The sequence below is a fragment of the Trichosurus vulpecula genome, chromosome 3 (assembly GCF_011100635.1).
Source record: "Trichosurus vulpecula isolate mTriVul1 chromosome 3, mTriVul1.pri, whole genome shotgun sequence".
NCBI lineage: Eukaryota > Metazoa > Chordata > Mammalia > Diprotodontia > Phalangeridae > Trichosurus > Trichosurus vulpecula.
The window spans coordinates 410158930-410176224 of NC_050575.1; the positions used below are offsets into that span (position 1 = coordinate 410158930).

At 50.9% G+C, this 17295-nt stretch overlaps 1 protein-coding gene across 1 annotated transcript in view; it reads right to left on the reverse strand.

The window, feature by feature from the left end:
• Positions 1–391: 391 nt before the first annotated feature.
• The window catches only part of KLHL29 (kelch like family member 29), a 139431-nt gene continuing 122527 nt past the window's right edge, over positions 392–17295 (reverse strand). Inside the window, exons 8-13 of the mRNA XM_036751381.1 lie at positions 10593–10791; positions 10124–10306; positions 9733–9913; positions 3469–3662; positions 2932–3076; positions 392–1798 (exon numbers count right to left, since the gene is read on the reverse strand). Coding sequence (XP_036607276.1) covers positions 1615–1798; positions 2932–3076; positions 3469–3662; positions 9733–9913; positions 10124–10306; positions 10593–10791 — 1086 coding nt within the window. The 3' untranslated portion in view covers positions 392–1614. The remainder of the gene's footprint in view (positions 1799–2931; positions 3077–3468; positions 3663–9732; positions 9914–10123; positions 10307–10592; positions 10792–17295) is intronic.

Below are 17295 nucleotides of genomic sequence, written 5' to 3' on the forward strand. Positions count from 1 at the left end.
GTGTGACCGATGAGGAGAGGAAGGGGATTGGACACATGGTCAGTCATCGCCTGCACTCCATCCTGCCGGGCTGCTGGCAGGGTTGCCGTGGGAGGCAGACACTCAGCCTGCACTCTGTGTAACATGAAGACTCGATGACAGAGGACGGGTGGAGTTTCATTGTGCTTATTACTTTAAAAAAAAAAGAATAAATAATCTCCCACATCACTGCATAACCAGGATCGGGTGGCAAAGTGGAGCCAGACCCTGCAGATCGGAGGTTCGAGTGGGGGCTAAAATCCTGAGACACACAGTTTGTCCTGTCCGTGTCTCCGTGTCCGACCCATGTTCTGGAAGCCGGTGGGTGGGTGGGTGGGGCATGCTGCCCCTGCACACCTCTCCTAATGCCCAATGGCTACCCAGGGGTGGAAGGGGGCATTCTGGCCAGCCCATCCCTGACTGGAGAGGCTGGCCCGGAGCTGCCTCTCCGGGCTCACACTCTGTTGTCATGGACTAGTTAAAAATGTTAAAAGGCTGTCCCCATCATGAGCTCCCATGGGAGCCACTCAATATATAGCTATCAATATAAAAAATAATCTCCTGTGCTTTGTAGATAGACGCTCCCCCTCTGCCCTGCCCTCAGCCTGGTCCCCCACTAGCACTCAGCTCCCTTGCGAGGCCAGTTCCAGCTTCCCCAGGGGCACCCCCACAAGGCACAGCTTCCACAGGCCGCTGGGCTATAAAGGTTCCCAAAAATAAAGACAGGGGTGTGGTCCCCCGGGAGCAGCCAGGAATCTAATCTGGGTGTAGAAAAATTAGCGGGATGGCTATTTGCTTGCTTCCTCCCACCCCCGAGGATGCAGGGATCAGCCTCTCACTCCCATCCCTTCTACTTACCTCCTCCTCCTTTCAGTCCCCCAAAGAAGCCTTTTGCTCTTGGAAAGATCAAGAATTCGTATGGGATTGGAGAAAGCAGGCCTGGCTGCCAGACTCTCCCGCTGATCTGCACGGGGGTGGGGGCCAGGGGTGGGAGCTGGACTGCTCCATCTCCCTCTCCTGATGCCCCTGCCATCCCCCAACCCAGAGCCTTGGTTGTGGCTCTGCTCCCGAGCAGGTCCAGGGCTGCTGTCGCCCCGCAGCACCCCCACCCCAAGACCAGAAAGGCGTCTGCACCCAGCCGCTGAGAGCCTGAGATGGTTTGAAAAGCTGAGCTTGGACTCAAAGTGAGTGAGGGCATGGGGCCGGACTGCCCTGGCCCGGCAGGTGCCCGGGCTCACGTGGGGGAGGGACGGAGGCCGCATCCCTCCCATCCACAAGTAAAAAAGAGGGAGTTTCTATTGCACCTGGGCTGGCTGAAGCCTGGACTCGCGGGAAGGGCGCGAATGACCCCGCGTCCGCACCCGAGCATCCCTAGCGTGGAGCACCAGCCGCACCCGGCTCCCTGAAGTCAGGGCGCGGGCGACTGTCGTACATTCGATGCAGAGAATGCTCTGGGGTCCAGCGCAGGGGCTTCCGCGTCCGTCCCTCAGTCCGCCTAGCTGCGCTTCTCGCCGTCCGTCGTGGTGAACACTCTCCCGTTGGGTGTGGCCTGCCTCCCTACCCACGACCGCAGCCCCACACGCCTGTCCTGGGGCCTCATCCGCTCTGGATGTACTTTTTAATCACCACGCAGCCGTGCCGGAAGACGGGGCAGGGCATGTGTGGAAGGAGGGTCCACGTGTTGGTGGCCGGCTCGTAGGCCTCCATGTTGCCCAGGGCAGGCCCCTCGCTGCTGACGATGCCGCCAGTGGCGTAGATCTTTCCATCCAGCACAACTGCGCTGTGGAGGAGAGCGGAGGGGGAGGTCAAACCCTGACATACAGCGGCTCTCCCCAAGGCCCCTTCAGGATCCACGGGTGGGGCATCCGTTCCATCCTCCAGGCCCCGTCAAGGGGGAATGGGAGCTCGGTCTTAGGACTCCCCAGGTAATCTGTTCTACGTCCTGCCTTTGACACCCGAGGAAACTGAGGAAGGCCGGCAAGTGAGAGAGGAGACAGAGAAGACCCTGGCCCATCCCCCCAAGCCCACCCCTGGCTACAAAGTGACAGAATCTCTCCCAGGACAGGCACGCTGGCCCCTCTGACGGATGAGAGGGGAAAAGTGAGATGTGGCCTGGTCAGAGTCCTCCCACCCACTGTACAGAAAAGGGCTCTGTGTGTTTGTGGGTGTACACAGGCACACGGCGCAATGTATGTGCACATGTCACTGTGTCACTGTGTGTGCACACACGTGTGTGCATATCTGTGCAAGGTGTGTGTGCATGCATGTTTGTGCAGGAGGGTACGCAGGTGCATGTGCGTGTTTGCATGCATAAGTGTGCACATGTTTGCACAAGTATATGTGGGTGCATGTTCTTGCACATGAGTGTGCATGTGTAAGTGCATGTTTATGCACACATGTCTTTGTGTATATATGCATGTTGATGCGTGTGTGCATGTGTTTGCATGCGTGTGTATGTTTGCACACATGTATGTGCCTGTTGCGCACGAACAAGTGTGCATTTATGCACACATGTAAGTGCATGTTTCTGCACATATATGTGTATGCATGCATGTTTATGCACATGTATGTGCATATGTGAGTGTGCAACTGTGTGCACATATGTGAATGTGCATATTTGTGCACCTATGTATGTGTTTATGCATTGTGAGTGTGTGTATGCATGTTTATGCACGTGCCTGTATGTGTGCGCATGTGTGCATCTGTGCATATATGTAGGTGTGTATGCGCATTTGTGCACCTGTGTGTGCATGTGTCTATGCGCACGTGTGCAGGTGTGTTTATGCATCCTTATGTGGACCAGCACGTGTCCCAGCTGTACTGGGGCAGCAGGAGAGATATCTGAAGTCTGGCTTGTCAGTCCAGAAGGGGACCTGGGCTGACCCCTGCACCCTGACCCAGTGTCTGGCTCACCTGCAGAATTGCCGGGAGTGGTTCATGTTGGGCCCTGCCTTGATGTTGCCCTTGTCTGGATCATAGATGGTGGTGGCCCGGGCATAGGCACCCCCCAGGATGAAGATGAAGCCGTTGAGGGTGACGGCCGGGGCATACTTGTTATCTGGGTGGGGGGAGAAGAGCAAAGCCAGAGTCAAGGCTGAGAGGCCCTGGGCGGGGCACTCAGGCACATTCTGGGCTCCCATCTGGGGCCCTCTGCCTCTAGCCCAGGCCCCAGATCTGACTACAGCTTCATAGAACCCAAGACTATCCCAGCTAGAAGCTCCTCAGTGATTGTCTAGTCCAAACTTCTGATGTTACAGATGAGGAAACTGAGACCCAGAGGAAGCTCTAGTGCCAGACAAGAACAGAGTCTAGGCCCCCATCTGCTATGGCAGTTCCTGTGTTGAGTGGGGGAACCTTTAATCAGCATGCGTCTCAGTTGAAGTGGGGTGTCTTGGAGATAATGCCCTTTACTGTCTCCCACATCCCATATCCTGTCTGACCATTGCTCACCGATCATCGGGGACTCAATGAAACTCCACGTGTTGGTCTGGGGGATGTAGGATTGTAGCACCCCAGCGGCTCGGCCGGCCTCATTTACCCCTCCAAAGACATAGATCTTGCCCCCACACACGGTAGCTGCAGCTGAGTGCACGGCTTTGGGGAGTGGGGCCACCGTCTCCCACTGGTTGGTGATAGTGTCATACCTGTGGGCAGAAGATGGGGCCCTGATCATGCCCAGGCCACTGGTGGGGATGCTCAGGGAGCCAGGGCACCAACCAACGGGTCCTTGTCCTTTCCCCCCTGCCTCCCTGCATGCCTGGGGCACTGGTGAGGCCCTGGGGGGTCCCTCCAGGCTCTCTCTCAGCCTCCATACCATTGGGAAACTCACATACTTTTCCTTCTGTGTAGGAACGTCTCCTCTCCATCTCCTCCTCACATTTCCCACCCTCTCCTCCTCCCCTTTGCTCCCACAATGTTCTCCTCTCTGTCCTCACCTACAGCCCCCTTTCCCTCAGGTCTCAGTCCTGGATTTCTATGGCCCTTTAGAGACCCAGCTTGAGCTCAGGACAAGGAGGGATGTAGCACCTACTCCAACAGGCTCTCCCACCATGATCAAGGATGTTTATCCATATACATGGACCCTTCCAAAGACCTCTACGTAAAGCGATTTCTGTATAATGTGAATTTGCCTGCAGATGTTGGGGAGGGAGGGAGAGAGGCAGGGGCTGTCTGTCCATGGAGGTAGGGGACCAACACGTCATTCAAGGACACATGAGGGCTGGGGAGAAAGAGGTGAGACAGGAGGAGGAACATGCAGAGCCTGGGGCCAGACATGGACACAGACAGGCGAGGACGGTGACACACAACGACCAGGGACAGAAGTTGGCCGGATAAGCAGAGAGGAGCAAAGGCTTCCTCTCTTATGCCAGAGGTCTCAAGCCACGCTCCCAATCTGGTAGTGGTGGTGGTGGCATCAGTCTCTCTGCCTGTCCTGCTTTTACTTGGAAGGTTTTTAAGTTTTGGGGGGATGGGAGGCCATGGAGTGCCAGGTCAAGGGGCAGGAGCAGACAGAGAGAGAGCCCAGGACTTGTACAGTAAAGTTAACAGAGGTGAGTTTTTTGGAATGCAAAGTCCTTTCAGAATTCTTTAAGTAAAGCTGGATTTGCGTAATACAAATTTACACAAAGTAAGAACTGTCTGTATTGCATATATAGGGGACAGAAAGACTTTGGACAGTTTCCATTTCAAAGTCTTTCTCTGAGAGTTTAACTCTGGTTCTGCAAAGCCTGTGGTTAACTGTGATGCCTGGAGAGAAGACCCAGAAAAGGGGACTAAGGGAGCTTATGTCCTGAGAAGTCACACACTTATTCCTTATCTTGTGAAGAAACATTAAGAGAACTCTTGGGGAAACATTTTCATTAGTAACCAGAAAGGAAGAAATGATAGTGCTGCATTTCCAGAATTGAGGAGCAGTTAGCAGTTGTGGTGCTCAATAAACGTCTCTTTGGCTACGATCTTTCTCACAGTAGATAGATTGTAAATAATTATGTCTTTGTTTTATTCTTGATTACATTGTTAACAAATAGTATAAACAGTAACTTTGGTGTTTAAGTTTAGAGATGAGAGGTTTAGAGACATTTATGTTCATCAAATATAATGTATATAATATGTACAATATACGTAATATTTTATGGAGAGAGACATGAGAAAAACTTACGGGAAAAGAAATTTCCATTTTATTAAATGACATTTAGTAAGCTAGAATGATTACTCAAAGAACTAATTGAGAGATGTTGAACTTTTAGTAGTTGGTACATCAGGCTATATCAGAACAAATCCCTCCACTGGCCTTAGAGCCTGGATGAACATTAATAATGAAAATGAATGGTCACAGGCAGATAGAGAGGTGATCACCCCACACAGGCCACATAGAAAGGGCTGGACACGAAACCTCCTGCTATATGGATTTTTTTCAAAGCAATATTAGGAGAAAGAGGAGGATCAAGGGAGGGCAGCACAAGGGCTGGGGAGGGGAGGGGTCGATGGAAAGGGGGAGCTACTCAACTGACTTTGCTTCTTTTTGATCTGGTGAGGAGACCCTTCTTTGGGCTAAAAAGGAAAGAACAGAGAGGGCTAATGGGGAGCTGGACCCAAGAGAAGTAAGGAACTAGTGCAAGAGAACACAGATGGAAAAAAGAATTCCACCTTTATTTTCATTGACCTCTACATGAAATTTAGTATTTGCTCCAATTGGGAACTTTTAAAATTCCAAGAAGCAGTTCATAGGCTTCCCCAAACCACCAAAGAGTCCAGGCCACAAGGAGTTAAGCACCCCTGAGATGCTAAGACAGTACATTGCAGCCAGTAGAGATGGATCTGAAGTGAGCTGGATGGCTCTGGTCACATATTAGTCATTAATGACTTAATATCAGCCTGGGAGGAGGTCTCTAGAGGAGGATCAGGCCCCCCAGCCAGTGCCTGGAACCCTGGAGTTTTGTCATATCCTTCTTTCCAGCTGGAGAAATGCCAGGGGTGGAGGTCGGGGCAGGGCAGGGTGGGGCAGTGCTGAGCCAGAGAATGAAGGGCAGATGATGATGTGCTAACATCAAGAATGAGGCCACAAGCCTTTCTTAAGCACTTACTCTGTGCAGGCACTGTCCTGAGCTCAGTGAGAGGCTGGTCCCAGCTGTCCCAGAGTTGGAAGGGAGGGATATAGACGGGTGAGGCAGAGCCCAGAAGGTGAGCTGAGTGAGGCAGGATGGGCCTAGCTGGCCTCTCTGCTCTGTTGGCTCATTTCCAATCATCGAATGATGCTTAGTATTTGTCACTGAGTGTAAGTTTTCAAAATGAGTAATCAACATTTTAGAAGATTAAAAACAGCCGACAAGAGCTAGGACAGGATGACAGATCCAGTCCGCTTTCCTCCCACACAGAGAATATTCTTTTCTCCATGTGTTTATTATTGGATGACAAATGGCCTTGAAGTCAGGCTCGATCAGAAAGCCGATGCTCCTGCTGGCTGTTTTGTTCAGACTAACAGCCATGTGGGAGGCGAGGGCCCGGAGATGTGGCAGCGGCGGCCAGCTGCAGCGTATGTTACAGCCGCTGTGCACTGTTGATCATTCTTGGTCTGGTGGGTGAGCACCAAGGCCACCATGAGTGCCCCCTCAGTGCCCAGCCTGGCACAGGGCTCCCAAGGCCTTGCTAGGCTTAGGCTAGGCTTGGGCAAAGAGCCTATCTCACTGAGGAGCTGAGCCCTTGGAGCAAGAGCAGAGACAGCCCCTGTTCTGGAGCTGAGCTCCATTTGACCCACAGAGAGAAGGTCCCACACCATCACATACCTTCTCCGGTGGTCTGCAAGGAGGAGAATGTGCACCAGTGCACAGCAGGGCAGGGTGGGGGAGGAGGGAAGAGCCCCATCCCTCATTCCACAGGCATATTGTAGGTAACCCTATACCCAAGCTGGGAAGGATGCTCAGAACTTGGCAGAGGGTGCCTACAGCCTGGCCTGATCTTTGTTCTGTATGTAGAGAAATCTAGGATTCTATCCTTTTCCACCTCTTCTAGAGCAACTCTCTGCTACCTTGGCTGACCTTGGGCTCCACAGATTTCCCTGCACAGGCCTTCCTCTTGTATGGTATGATGGGAACAGTGCTGGATGGGAAAGCAGAGAGCCTGGGCTCAAGTCCTGGATTTGAGGGCTCTGTGGGATTTCCCTGCAGACACCCTCTCTTTCCCCACCTGTACAATGACAGATAGCATTGTGCCAACAGATCCCCAGGGTTGCTTCCAGCTCTAAACAGATGCTCTTTTGTGGCACAGGACCACAAGTAAGTGTCTCTGCAGAGACATGATCACTTCTCCCTAAAGCCCATTTCATGTTGTGGCCCATGGCAACTCCATGGTGATGACTCCTCGCAAAGGCAGATCCCTCCTGGTGAGAGTTCTGGCAGAGGAGGCAGAACCACATAGGGCAAGAGGCTGGGACGGGGTCTCTGGGGCCCCTCTAGCTGTGTGGCTCCGGATAAATTACCTCTCATCCTAAATCTTCTGTCTCTTCTCTTTTTGCTTCTTTGGAGAGACTCACCACTGTAGAGTCACATGATCCTCCTGCTGCTGTGCAGGTCGCCTATTCTCTGGATTCTTCCAACTGTTCTGGAACCTGCTGCTGCAATCCCATGCTTCCTTGGGAACCCACAGGGTTCTCTGTTTGGTCAGTTGGATTTCCATTGTCTTTCAATGTTTATTTAGAGGTGTTTGAAATCTTTTAGATGTTTTGCTACTCACCTTTGCTTCTGAATTTACTCTTTCCCCTACTGGTTTATCTGCTTGTGCTCTAGGTTTTCTTCCTCTTGAAATTTTTGTGGCCTTAGCTGGGTGCCAGTCTCTGGCCCTCAGGCCTGGTGCAGCCCCGCATCCTGGCCTTCTTCTGGCCTCCTGCATAAGCTTGCTTTGTCTCCATTCCTTTGTTCTCTGGCTGAGCTGAGTCAGTGTCTGCTTCATTTTGCCAGCCTGAGAGAAGTAGTGTGTGTCTTGTTGGCAGGATTTCTTCCAGGCTGAGCACAGCCACCCCAGGTAGAGTGTGGTCCTCCCTGTGGCTCTCTCTCTTTTGCACATGGCTGGGCAGAGCTGAGGTCCTCTTCTTGTTGCAACAAGGTACTGTTGGGCAGGAAGGTAGGGGTGGCATGGGCAGTGGCAGAGAAACTCCTGAGCAGGTGCCATAACACAAGCTGGGGGGTTAGGTGGTGTGCCCTGCTTGAGTGTGGAGGCTAGTTGGGGAAGGGTGCTGGGGCACCAGGGATTAGCCTTCTTCATTGCTGTGTCACAATGGATCTACTCTCTTCCTGAGCAATTTCTTTTTATTTTGGAGTTATTAGGGACTACAGAAAATGGCTAGGCTGCCATCTTGTTGACTATATGACCTTGAACCTCTGGACTGCATTTTAAAATCTGCAGGAAAACCTTCACCTGAGAGCCTTCATTTCTTTGTCCCTGCCCTGCTCCCCTCACACCTCTCAGGAGTAAGTGTGACTGTAAATTCCAGCCAGGCCTGGCCTCCATTAGGTTTCCTGTCTCCTCGTGGGAACACTGAGTCTGGGATCCCCAGAGGATGTGTTTGCTGAAGGATCCAAAGGCCACAAGAGTCAGGGAGGGGCATGAGGCCTGGGGTGGCTATTTCTCCAAGTCTGGAGGTTTTCAACTGGAGGACCTTCTTGCCAGTTCAATTCAGTTGTTTTTCAGTTATGTCTGACTCTTTGTGACCCCATTTGGGGTTTTCTTGGCAGAGACACTGGAGTGGTTTGCCATTTCCTTCTCCCTCTCATTTTACAGATAAGGAAACTGAGGCAAACAGAGAGACGTGACTTAGTAAGTGTCTGAGGCTGGATTTGAACTCCTGAAGATGAGTCTTCCTGACTCCAGGCCTGACGCTCTGTGTGCCATGGTGCTCCCTAGAGGCCAGGAGCATGATTCAGTTCTGCTGAGCCCCTGCACCGTACCAGGCTCATTCCAGGCTCCAGGGACAAAGGCCCTTAGATTTCCTCTGGGTGTGAAGTGGTATCACCTCCATTTGAGAGACAGAGAACGGAGGCTAGCCAAGGGTCACACAGTAAATTTCAGAGGCAGAATTCAAACCCAAGGGTCTTGATGCCACGCCGTCCCTTTTTCTGCTAGCCGGAAAGGGGTATGGGGCAGTGCAGCCCAGTCACATATGGGAGGGAGTGTAATGGATGGGGCTAGGACTGAGCTGAGCAGAGCCCTAGGAAACAGATGGGGAGAGAGTGGGCCCTGATGACTAGGGGAATCTAGGAAGGCTTCCTGTGGGAGGCAGCACTTTGGGCTTTGAAGGAGAGAAAGGTGGGCCATTGAGGGGTGGGTGGGGCAGAGAGAGGCATTGGGGAAGAGCCAGAAGGTCAGTCTGGTGGGCCTACAGAGAGAGTGTGTGTGTATGCACCTGAGTACCTGTGTGTGACAAATATAGGGGGAAGGGCTCAGAACATTGGCTGCACATGACTGTACTTGATTCCAGGGGTGACAGGGAGACACTGAATTCTCTGGCAGCTGCCCCACCTCTATGTGCTGGGATCCTGCCAGGGTCTGGCTCTAGCTCACTTCTTTCCAGCCTAAATTGCTGCTGGCAGCTGGATACCAACTGTGGTGATGGGCTGGGTATGGCCAGGGTTCCTTTTCCAGCCATTGGGTGCTGAGCATACTCCTAAGAGGGCCTGCTTTGGGGGGCTGGGCTGGACCCCCTCCCCCAGGATGTCCCCTCACCTTTCCACGTGGTCCACATTGCCAGCCACACCAAGGCCTCCTAAGGTGTAAATCTTGCCATCATACACCAGGCTATTGTGCCGGCATCGGGGGACTGTCATCCTAGACACCAGGTTCCAGTTGTCAAGCAGGGACATGTAACACCAGACATCAGCCAGAGTCACCCCTGACTCCATCCCACCTAGTCAGTAGCAGGAGTCAGAGAGAAGCCTGTGGTGAGCACAGGAGCAAGGAGAGAAGCCCTTTCTCTGATCTTGCCCCCTGCCTCATGCTCTTGAACCAAAAACTGCCATCCCCAGATGTCCCTCCCCCTGCCCTGATCCGTACCCCCCACCCTGGGGACTCAGACCAGGAGCTGCTATCCCTGGGTCCCCCAGCATCAGGGCCTCACCAGAGAGGTAGACGTTGTCCCCAGCACTAACGACACTGAAGAACTCTCGATCATAGAAGGGCAGGGCTGCCAAGGGGTACCACTTGTTATTCTGTGGGTTCCAGCAGGTGACAGCAGCCAGTGACCGTTGGCTCATTCCTACCATCTGTCGGCCCCCAACCAAGACAATGACCTCAGCCACACCTGTAGAGACATGGTGTCCCAGGGAGCCCATCAGGACATTCCCTGTCCTCTAGGACAACACTCACTCTCCCCACCCCCAAGATGCCATCAGAAAATGTGTGTGTGTGTGTGTGTGTGTGTGTGTGTGTGTGTGTGTGTGTGTGTATGAGAGAGAGAGAGATCCAGTCAGCCAGAGCCTGGTGTGCATGGATGTAAGTAAGCAGCTGACTGATCTGTCTAGCCAAAGTCTGCCTTGCCCAGTCCTCAGGGCCCAGTCCCCCTGCCCAGCCCACTTCCTGGGCCATACCTGCTGAGAGCCGGGGCCTCGTACGGGGTGTCTGCATCTCCTGGCGGGCATGTGGCAGCATGTGGTAGCGCTTGGCCTCATTGACCAGGTCCCTGCAGGCCTCAGATGACTTGATCAGCTCCTCATTGTCCACCACATTGAGCAGGTAGCTAGGGTGGATGAAGGGCAGGCGCACCACGGCCAGCAGCTCCGCAGCATACTAGGGAAGAGAGGCAGCCAGCTAGTCCTTGCCCCAGGAAGGCAAAGAGGCCAGAGAGGGAAGAGGGAACCCTTTCTTGGAGGGAGGTGGTGAGGGAAAACTTTGTCTTATTGTTTGACCCTTCCCCTGCATGGGTGAGAGACCAGATGATTTGTTTAATGCTTAACTCACAAGTTAGGTTATGCTAACCAGATACCTTTCAGAGTTTCCTTCCGCTACCCATGTGTCTTGTCTAAAAACTGCCCCTGTGCTGGCTAATGAACTGTTGTTTCCTCGATCCTCTGACTCCTAAATGATTCCCGCCTTCCACAGACTCTGGGGGAGCAGCCAGCACTGGATTGGCTCTCCCCTCTGCCAGATGACTTTACAAACTTTCTACATTATTTCATTTCTGCCTTTTGCTCTCTGCTGCCACATGGTGTCAGAAGTGGGATCTCTGAGGATCAACCCAAAGAGTGAGACTGACTCTGCAGCTCGAAAGCCAGGTGATTAACCTGAGGGTTCAGGTGGAATAAACCTTGTTCCTTTGTTTGAATTCTATATAATGTAGGGGGCTGTGTGACATTTTGACCCAGGGGATTTCTCAGGGGAGACACCCTTACTGACAAATGAGGAATCTTCTTGGATTGATCAACTCAGGATTCCGGGAGCAGAGCTTGGTTTATGTCATTTGGCTGGTAGGCCTCTGGCAGATCTCTCTGTCTCCATCTGTCACCTTTATTTTCTCTTCCTCTTCTTCCCTCTACCCTCTTGTGATTATTAGAAATAAGCCAGATACCTGTGTCTGTGACTTTATACTGGCAGCAGCCACCCAGGCATCCTAGTAAGTATGAAACTGTGACTTATCAATTCTGAGAAAGGAACCCTGGATAACATATAACCCTAGATAATCCAGACCTTCTCTGGAGTCAACACACTCAGCCCTGTGAGGTCTATGAGCAACCAGACTGAAGAATGGACAACTCACTCACATACTCATGGCACATGTTAAGTGCCTCTTGGCCACCAGCAGGTCACTGTATTTGAGGCTGGGGACATAGACAAAAGTGAAGAAACACTGTCCTCAGAGGACTTCCATTATATGGCCCTTGAACCCAGCGCCGATGAGCCAGTGCAGAGAGCAGTCTGTTTGCTGTGGAGTATGAGGAGCCTTTGGGCTGGGCTGGGGAGCTGGGGGTGGTGGGGAAGGAGAAGAGGTGCTAAAGAGATACTAGTTCATGAGAGCCTCATCTCTTCTCTTTGGCTGACTTGTCCCTGCCTGGTGCTGTGGTACTGGTGAGGGAAGGGATATGATGCTATAAGGGGAGAGCCCTTAGGGCCTTCCTATCTGAGACTGACAAGTGGCCAATCCATAGAAATGGCCATTGATTCCCTGCCTTGGAGTTTGTTTTTTGGTTTTAGGAGAAGGGGACTGAAGATGGCTGTGACCACATGAGCTCTGAGGGGCCTAGAGAGCAAATCACTTGGAGGTCTGGGAGTGGAGTCAATCCAGCTTGGAGCCAAGACGAGGCTCATCCAGAAGCCAGGCTGCATTTGTCTGGGAACTGAAGTCTGAGCCATGCTCCCCATAGACCATGGTGGAGAAATAGAGAATGCATCCTCAAAGTGTTGGGGGGAGATGTTTGTACTTCTCTTCTTGCCACTTTGTCAAAGCAAACATCTCTTTGTAGGAGTTAATTGATATTAGCTGGATAAACAGAACTGGGGTGCTAACTGTGAGGGGAGATATACCAGACTGGGAGTTTAAGACTAAAGCGTTAGAGAAAAGACATCCCCATACCCTCAGGGGTACACACTAGAAGTCTGAGGGGAGATGTGTGGGCCCGAGAGTAATTGCTACAACTACATAGGGAGATGACATATTTACGTATAAGTATATACATAATAGATAAAAATGAATACAATATTATTTGGGGAGAGGGCATCAGCAGCTGGAGAGGTCTGGGAGGTAGAGGCAAGGAGAAAGGGCATTCCAGGCATGGGGAGCAGTCTGTGCAAAAACCTAGCTGGGAGATGGGATGACAAGAAGGCCAGTGTGGCCAGTCCACAGCCAAATGGAAAAGAGTAATGTGTAGGAAGATGGGGAAGGTAGGAAGAGGCCAGGCTGTGACTATATTAAATGGCAAAGGCATCTCCAACTGGATGTCCAATGGTCATCTTAAAGGCAATGTGTCCAAAACTGAACTCATGATCTTTCCCTCAAATCCTTACCTCCCACCTTCCCTATGACTGTAGAGGGCACCACTTTCTTCCCAGACCCCCAAGCTCACACCCTAGGAGCAGTCATCCTGGGCTCTTCACTCTCTCACCCCCCATATCCAATATGGTGCCAATGCCCACCATTTCACCTCTGCAGCATCTCTTGGACATGCCCCTTCCTCTCCTATGACTCTGCAGACCCTCATCACCTCACACCTGGTGGGTGAGCTGCTTGGGGGTCTGCTTTCCTCTAGCTTCTCCCTTCTCCAGTCTATCCTTCTTTCAGCCAACAAAGGGATTTTCCTAAAGCACAGGTCTGATCATGTCACCCCCTACTCAATAAACTCCAGGGGCTCCTGATCGCCTCCAGGAGCAAATATGAAATGTTTTGTTTGGCATTCAGAGCCTAGACCCCTCCTACCTCTCCAGTCTTCTCACACCTCATTCCCTACTCCCTTACTCTTCCATGAAGTGACCCAGTTGGCTCCTGACTTCCATGAACAAGACCCTTCATCTCCTGACTCCATCCTTTGCACTAGGCTGTCCCCTGCCTGGAATGCCCTCCCTCCTCAATTCTACCCCTTGGTTTTCCAGGCTCCCTTCGAGCCTCAGCTTTTATAAGAGACCTTTGTCAGCTTCCCCTGCTTCTACTACTGCCTTCTCTCTGAGCTTCACCTTCATCACTCTCTGTCTTGCACATACAAACTTGTCTGCATATTGTCTTGTGAGCTCTTTGAGAGCAGGGCTGTTTTTGGCCTTTCTTGATGTCCCTACTCATAGCACTGTGCCCAGCACACAGTAGGTATTTAATAAATGCTTGTTGTTGCTGATGATAATGATGCCAGCTTTGGCTTGGTTTTTGTAGCCACCTGTGGAAATTGGGTGATCACTAGAGAAGGTCTGGCAGGTGCCTGTCCATAGCAGGTTTAGCTTGCAGTCTCACCAGGGACCCATCCTAATGATGCAGATGAAGGGAAAGGACTTGGCAGGGATAGGGTGGCCCTCTGGTTGAGCATCTGTCTGCTACTATGTAAGACCTCCTGCTCCGCAGCCCTTGGCTATGGTTGCCCACACTGTTCACCCATCACAGATGCATCTAAGACTCATCCACTGAATAGTTAGGGGCCCCTTCACAGTACCAGAGGCAAAGCACTGGGGCCATCAGTCTTAATGAGATCATAGACAGAGCTGGAAGGACTCCAAATGTCATTGAGTCCTGACCCCTCATTTTACAGATGAGGAAACAGGTCCTCAGGGTAAGTGGCTCAGATAGTGAGCGCTGCATCTAAGCTTGGAATCCTGGCTCTCTGTCTTCATAACCAGAATTCTTTCCACAGTTGTTTTCCTTGTGGAAGATGATAAGGCCCAGTACCTTGTCATAGGGGGTCACATATCATTCAGAGTCGGGCAATGTTTTCAAAAGAACATGTCCAGTGTGAGGAAAGGGCAGTGTGGACCCTAAAGGGCTTTGTGGGAGCTACTCTTAGTAATGACTACTCATGATAATCATCTTCAGGAAGGTTGGGTAAGAGAACAGTTGGGAAGCCCTATGGCTGGAGCAGCCTCCAGGCCACCTAGCCAGTCAGAGGCTGTGGGTTATGGATCCCTGATGAAGACCTCCAAGGTGGCACAGCACAGAGTTGGGATGGGGGGAGCCTTAACCCTCCAGATCTCTCTTTCTGTCTCTTGGTCTCTGTCTCTATCTCTGTCTCATGCTCTTTCAAGCAGAGCAGTTGACACATCCCTATCTTGCTTTTCTGGCCATTTCCTCTTTCAGAAGGGGGAAGAAGCAGAGAGAGGGGCTGCTAATGGAGGAGGAAAGGACCACTCCTTGGTGGTGATAAGAGAGGAAGGAAAGGCATTTAGGGTTAGGGGCCTGACACCCACTGATTCCAGGCAGTTCATGGAGAGATATTAACCCCTGGGCTTGAGCTATGGTGTTGGCTTCAGAGGGATGACACGATCACAACTGAATTCAAGGGGGAAGAATCAAGGGAAGGCATCTACAAAGTTCAAAGGAGACACCCAAGGAACTTGTCAGAAACCTCACAATCTACACAGTCATGTTCATGAGATGGAAGCAAGGGCAGGTGGAGAGATGCCATAGGTAGAGTATGAAAGCAGGGAGCAGTCTTAGAAGAGCCCTGCCAGGACTAGCAAGGCTCAGAAAGGGCCATTGTGGGAGGAGGCTGTGGACAAGATGGGGGTCAAGGAGAAGGTCAAAAACAAGAAGACCACTGTTCGGGGTGCATGGGAGGGTGAGAAAGCACAATAACTCAGGTGTGGTGCCATGAGTTTCCATAAGCCCTCACAACTGACAGTATCAAAGGCCTTGGTCAGATCTACAAATATTGTGTCCAGACCTCTGTTCTGCCCCTGGAGTTGTTGGGCAGCAAACAACATACTGACTGTTCCTCGGAGCTTTCTGAAACCACATTGGGTCTCAGGTAGATGACCATCTTCCAGGTGAAGGATCAATCCACAAGAATCTTGCCAGCAATGACTAAAAGACCCCCATAATTGTCACAGGACAATCTATTTCCTTTACCTTTATAGAGATGGACAATGAAGGCATCCTTGAACTCCTGAGTGGTGGTGGTAGGTAACCTCCTCTTGCCATATAACCCAGAAGATCTCAGTCAGCTTTTGTAGGAGCATTGGACCTCCTCCCTTCTAAATCTTAGCTGGAATAGAATCAGCACCATGTGCTTTGCCACATGAAAGGAACCTAATAGCATTCAAAACCTCTTCTTTGGTTGGAACTTCAGCTAGGGAGGGATTGACCGGTCAATGGCCTCATCATTGGTTGAGGATGGTCTTTTGAGAACACTATGGAAGTGTTCAGACTATCACTCTAGGATCATATCCTTATCACTAATCAATGCGGCTCCAGCACCATAGTCTTCATGGCATCATAAAAGTGCTTTGGATTGTTACTGTAAGCATAAAACTGAATTTCATGTCTTCTTCCTGAGCCAAGAATCTTGCATTTCTCTAGGCTTTGCTTGTACTTTACTTTTGATGGAATTAGATCCTGCCTTCTTAGAAATGGATGAACTATCCTGCTGGTAAACCTTATGGAGTTCTCGTTTTTCATTTAGCAGCCTCTGAATTTCTCCATCGTTTTCATCAGACCAGTCTTGATGTTTCAAGTGTTCTGACTCAGATGAGCAAATGCAGTGCTGTACACCAAATCTCTGAAAGCTGCCCACTCCTCCACTATTGCCAACTGTATGTTGGCTCAACTTTCCTTCCAAGTCAGCAATGAACTTTTTATGTCAGAGAATACCACGAAGAGAGAGCCTCTACTTTCTTTCAAGGAGTGCAAGTCACCAGGCCCAGGCAAACTATATCCCAATTTATTAAAAGGACTGGTGGATATGCCTGATGAACCACTCAGTGATACTAGAAAGATGGTGGAGAGCAGGGGAGGTACCATAGGCCTGGAGAAAGGCAAATGTTGCCTTGATTTTTTAAAAAAGAGGGTAGGTAAAAAAGGATGGGTATCCTGATTTCATCACAATCACAATGATAGTTAGTATTTATGTAGTGCCTACTTTGTGCCAGGACCTCATTATACTAAGTACTTTACAAATATTTTATTTGATTCTCACAATAACCCTGGGATGTAGGGGAAATTATCATCCTCTTTTTATACATAAGGAAACTGAAGTTAGATGACTTGACCAAGGTCACACAGCTAGTAAGTGTCTGAGGCTAGATTTGAACTCAGGTGTTTCTGACTCCAGATCTGGCACTTGATGCACTATGGTGCCACCTAGCTGCCTAAAACTACTGGCAAAATTCTCAAATGGAGGATGCTATGTTTCATGCTATGGACAAGTTGGAGAGATGTGGACTAGACAATATGGTGTTCAAATTCTGTTTGGAAAGCTAATATGGCCAGCAGAGGCAGGGTGCCAGGGTCCAATGCAGTTGTGGGGAGATGATGATAAAGTCTTCTTCCTGTGACTTACTCACTCTCCTTCCCAAATCTCTGTGTCTCAGAGACAAAGGTTGCTCCTTAATATTATCTCATTTGACCCACATAGAAATCCTTGAAGGTTGGGGCAACCATTACCCACATTTTATAGATGGGGAAACTGAGGCAGGCAGTGGTTCAGTGACTTGCCCAGAGCCATCTAGCTAGTAAGTATCTGAAGCTGGATTGGACACCAGGCCTTCCTGCCTGTGTGTCTTTGATCATTCTCTCCCCATTCTCAGAGCTCATTTCCTGGATCACAGACTTCCTTTCCCCCACAAACCCTGAGTCTGGGGACAACCTCACTCCCAGGATTCCATGGA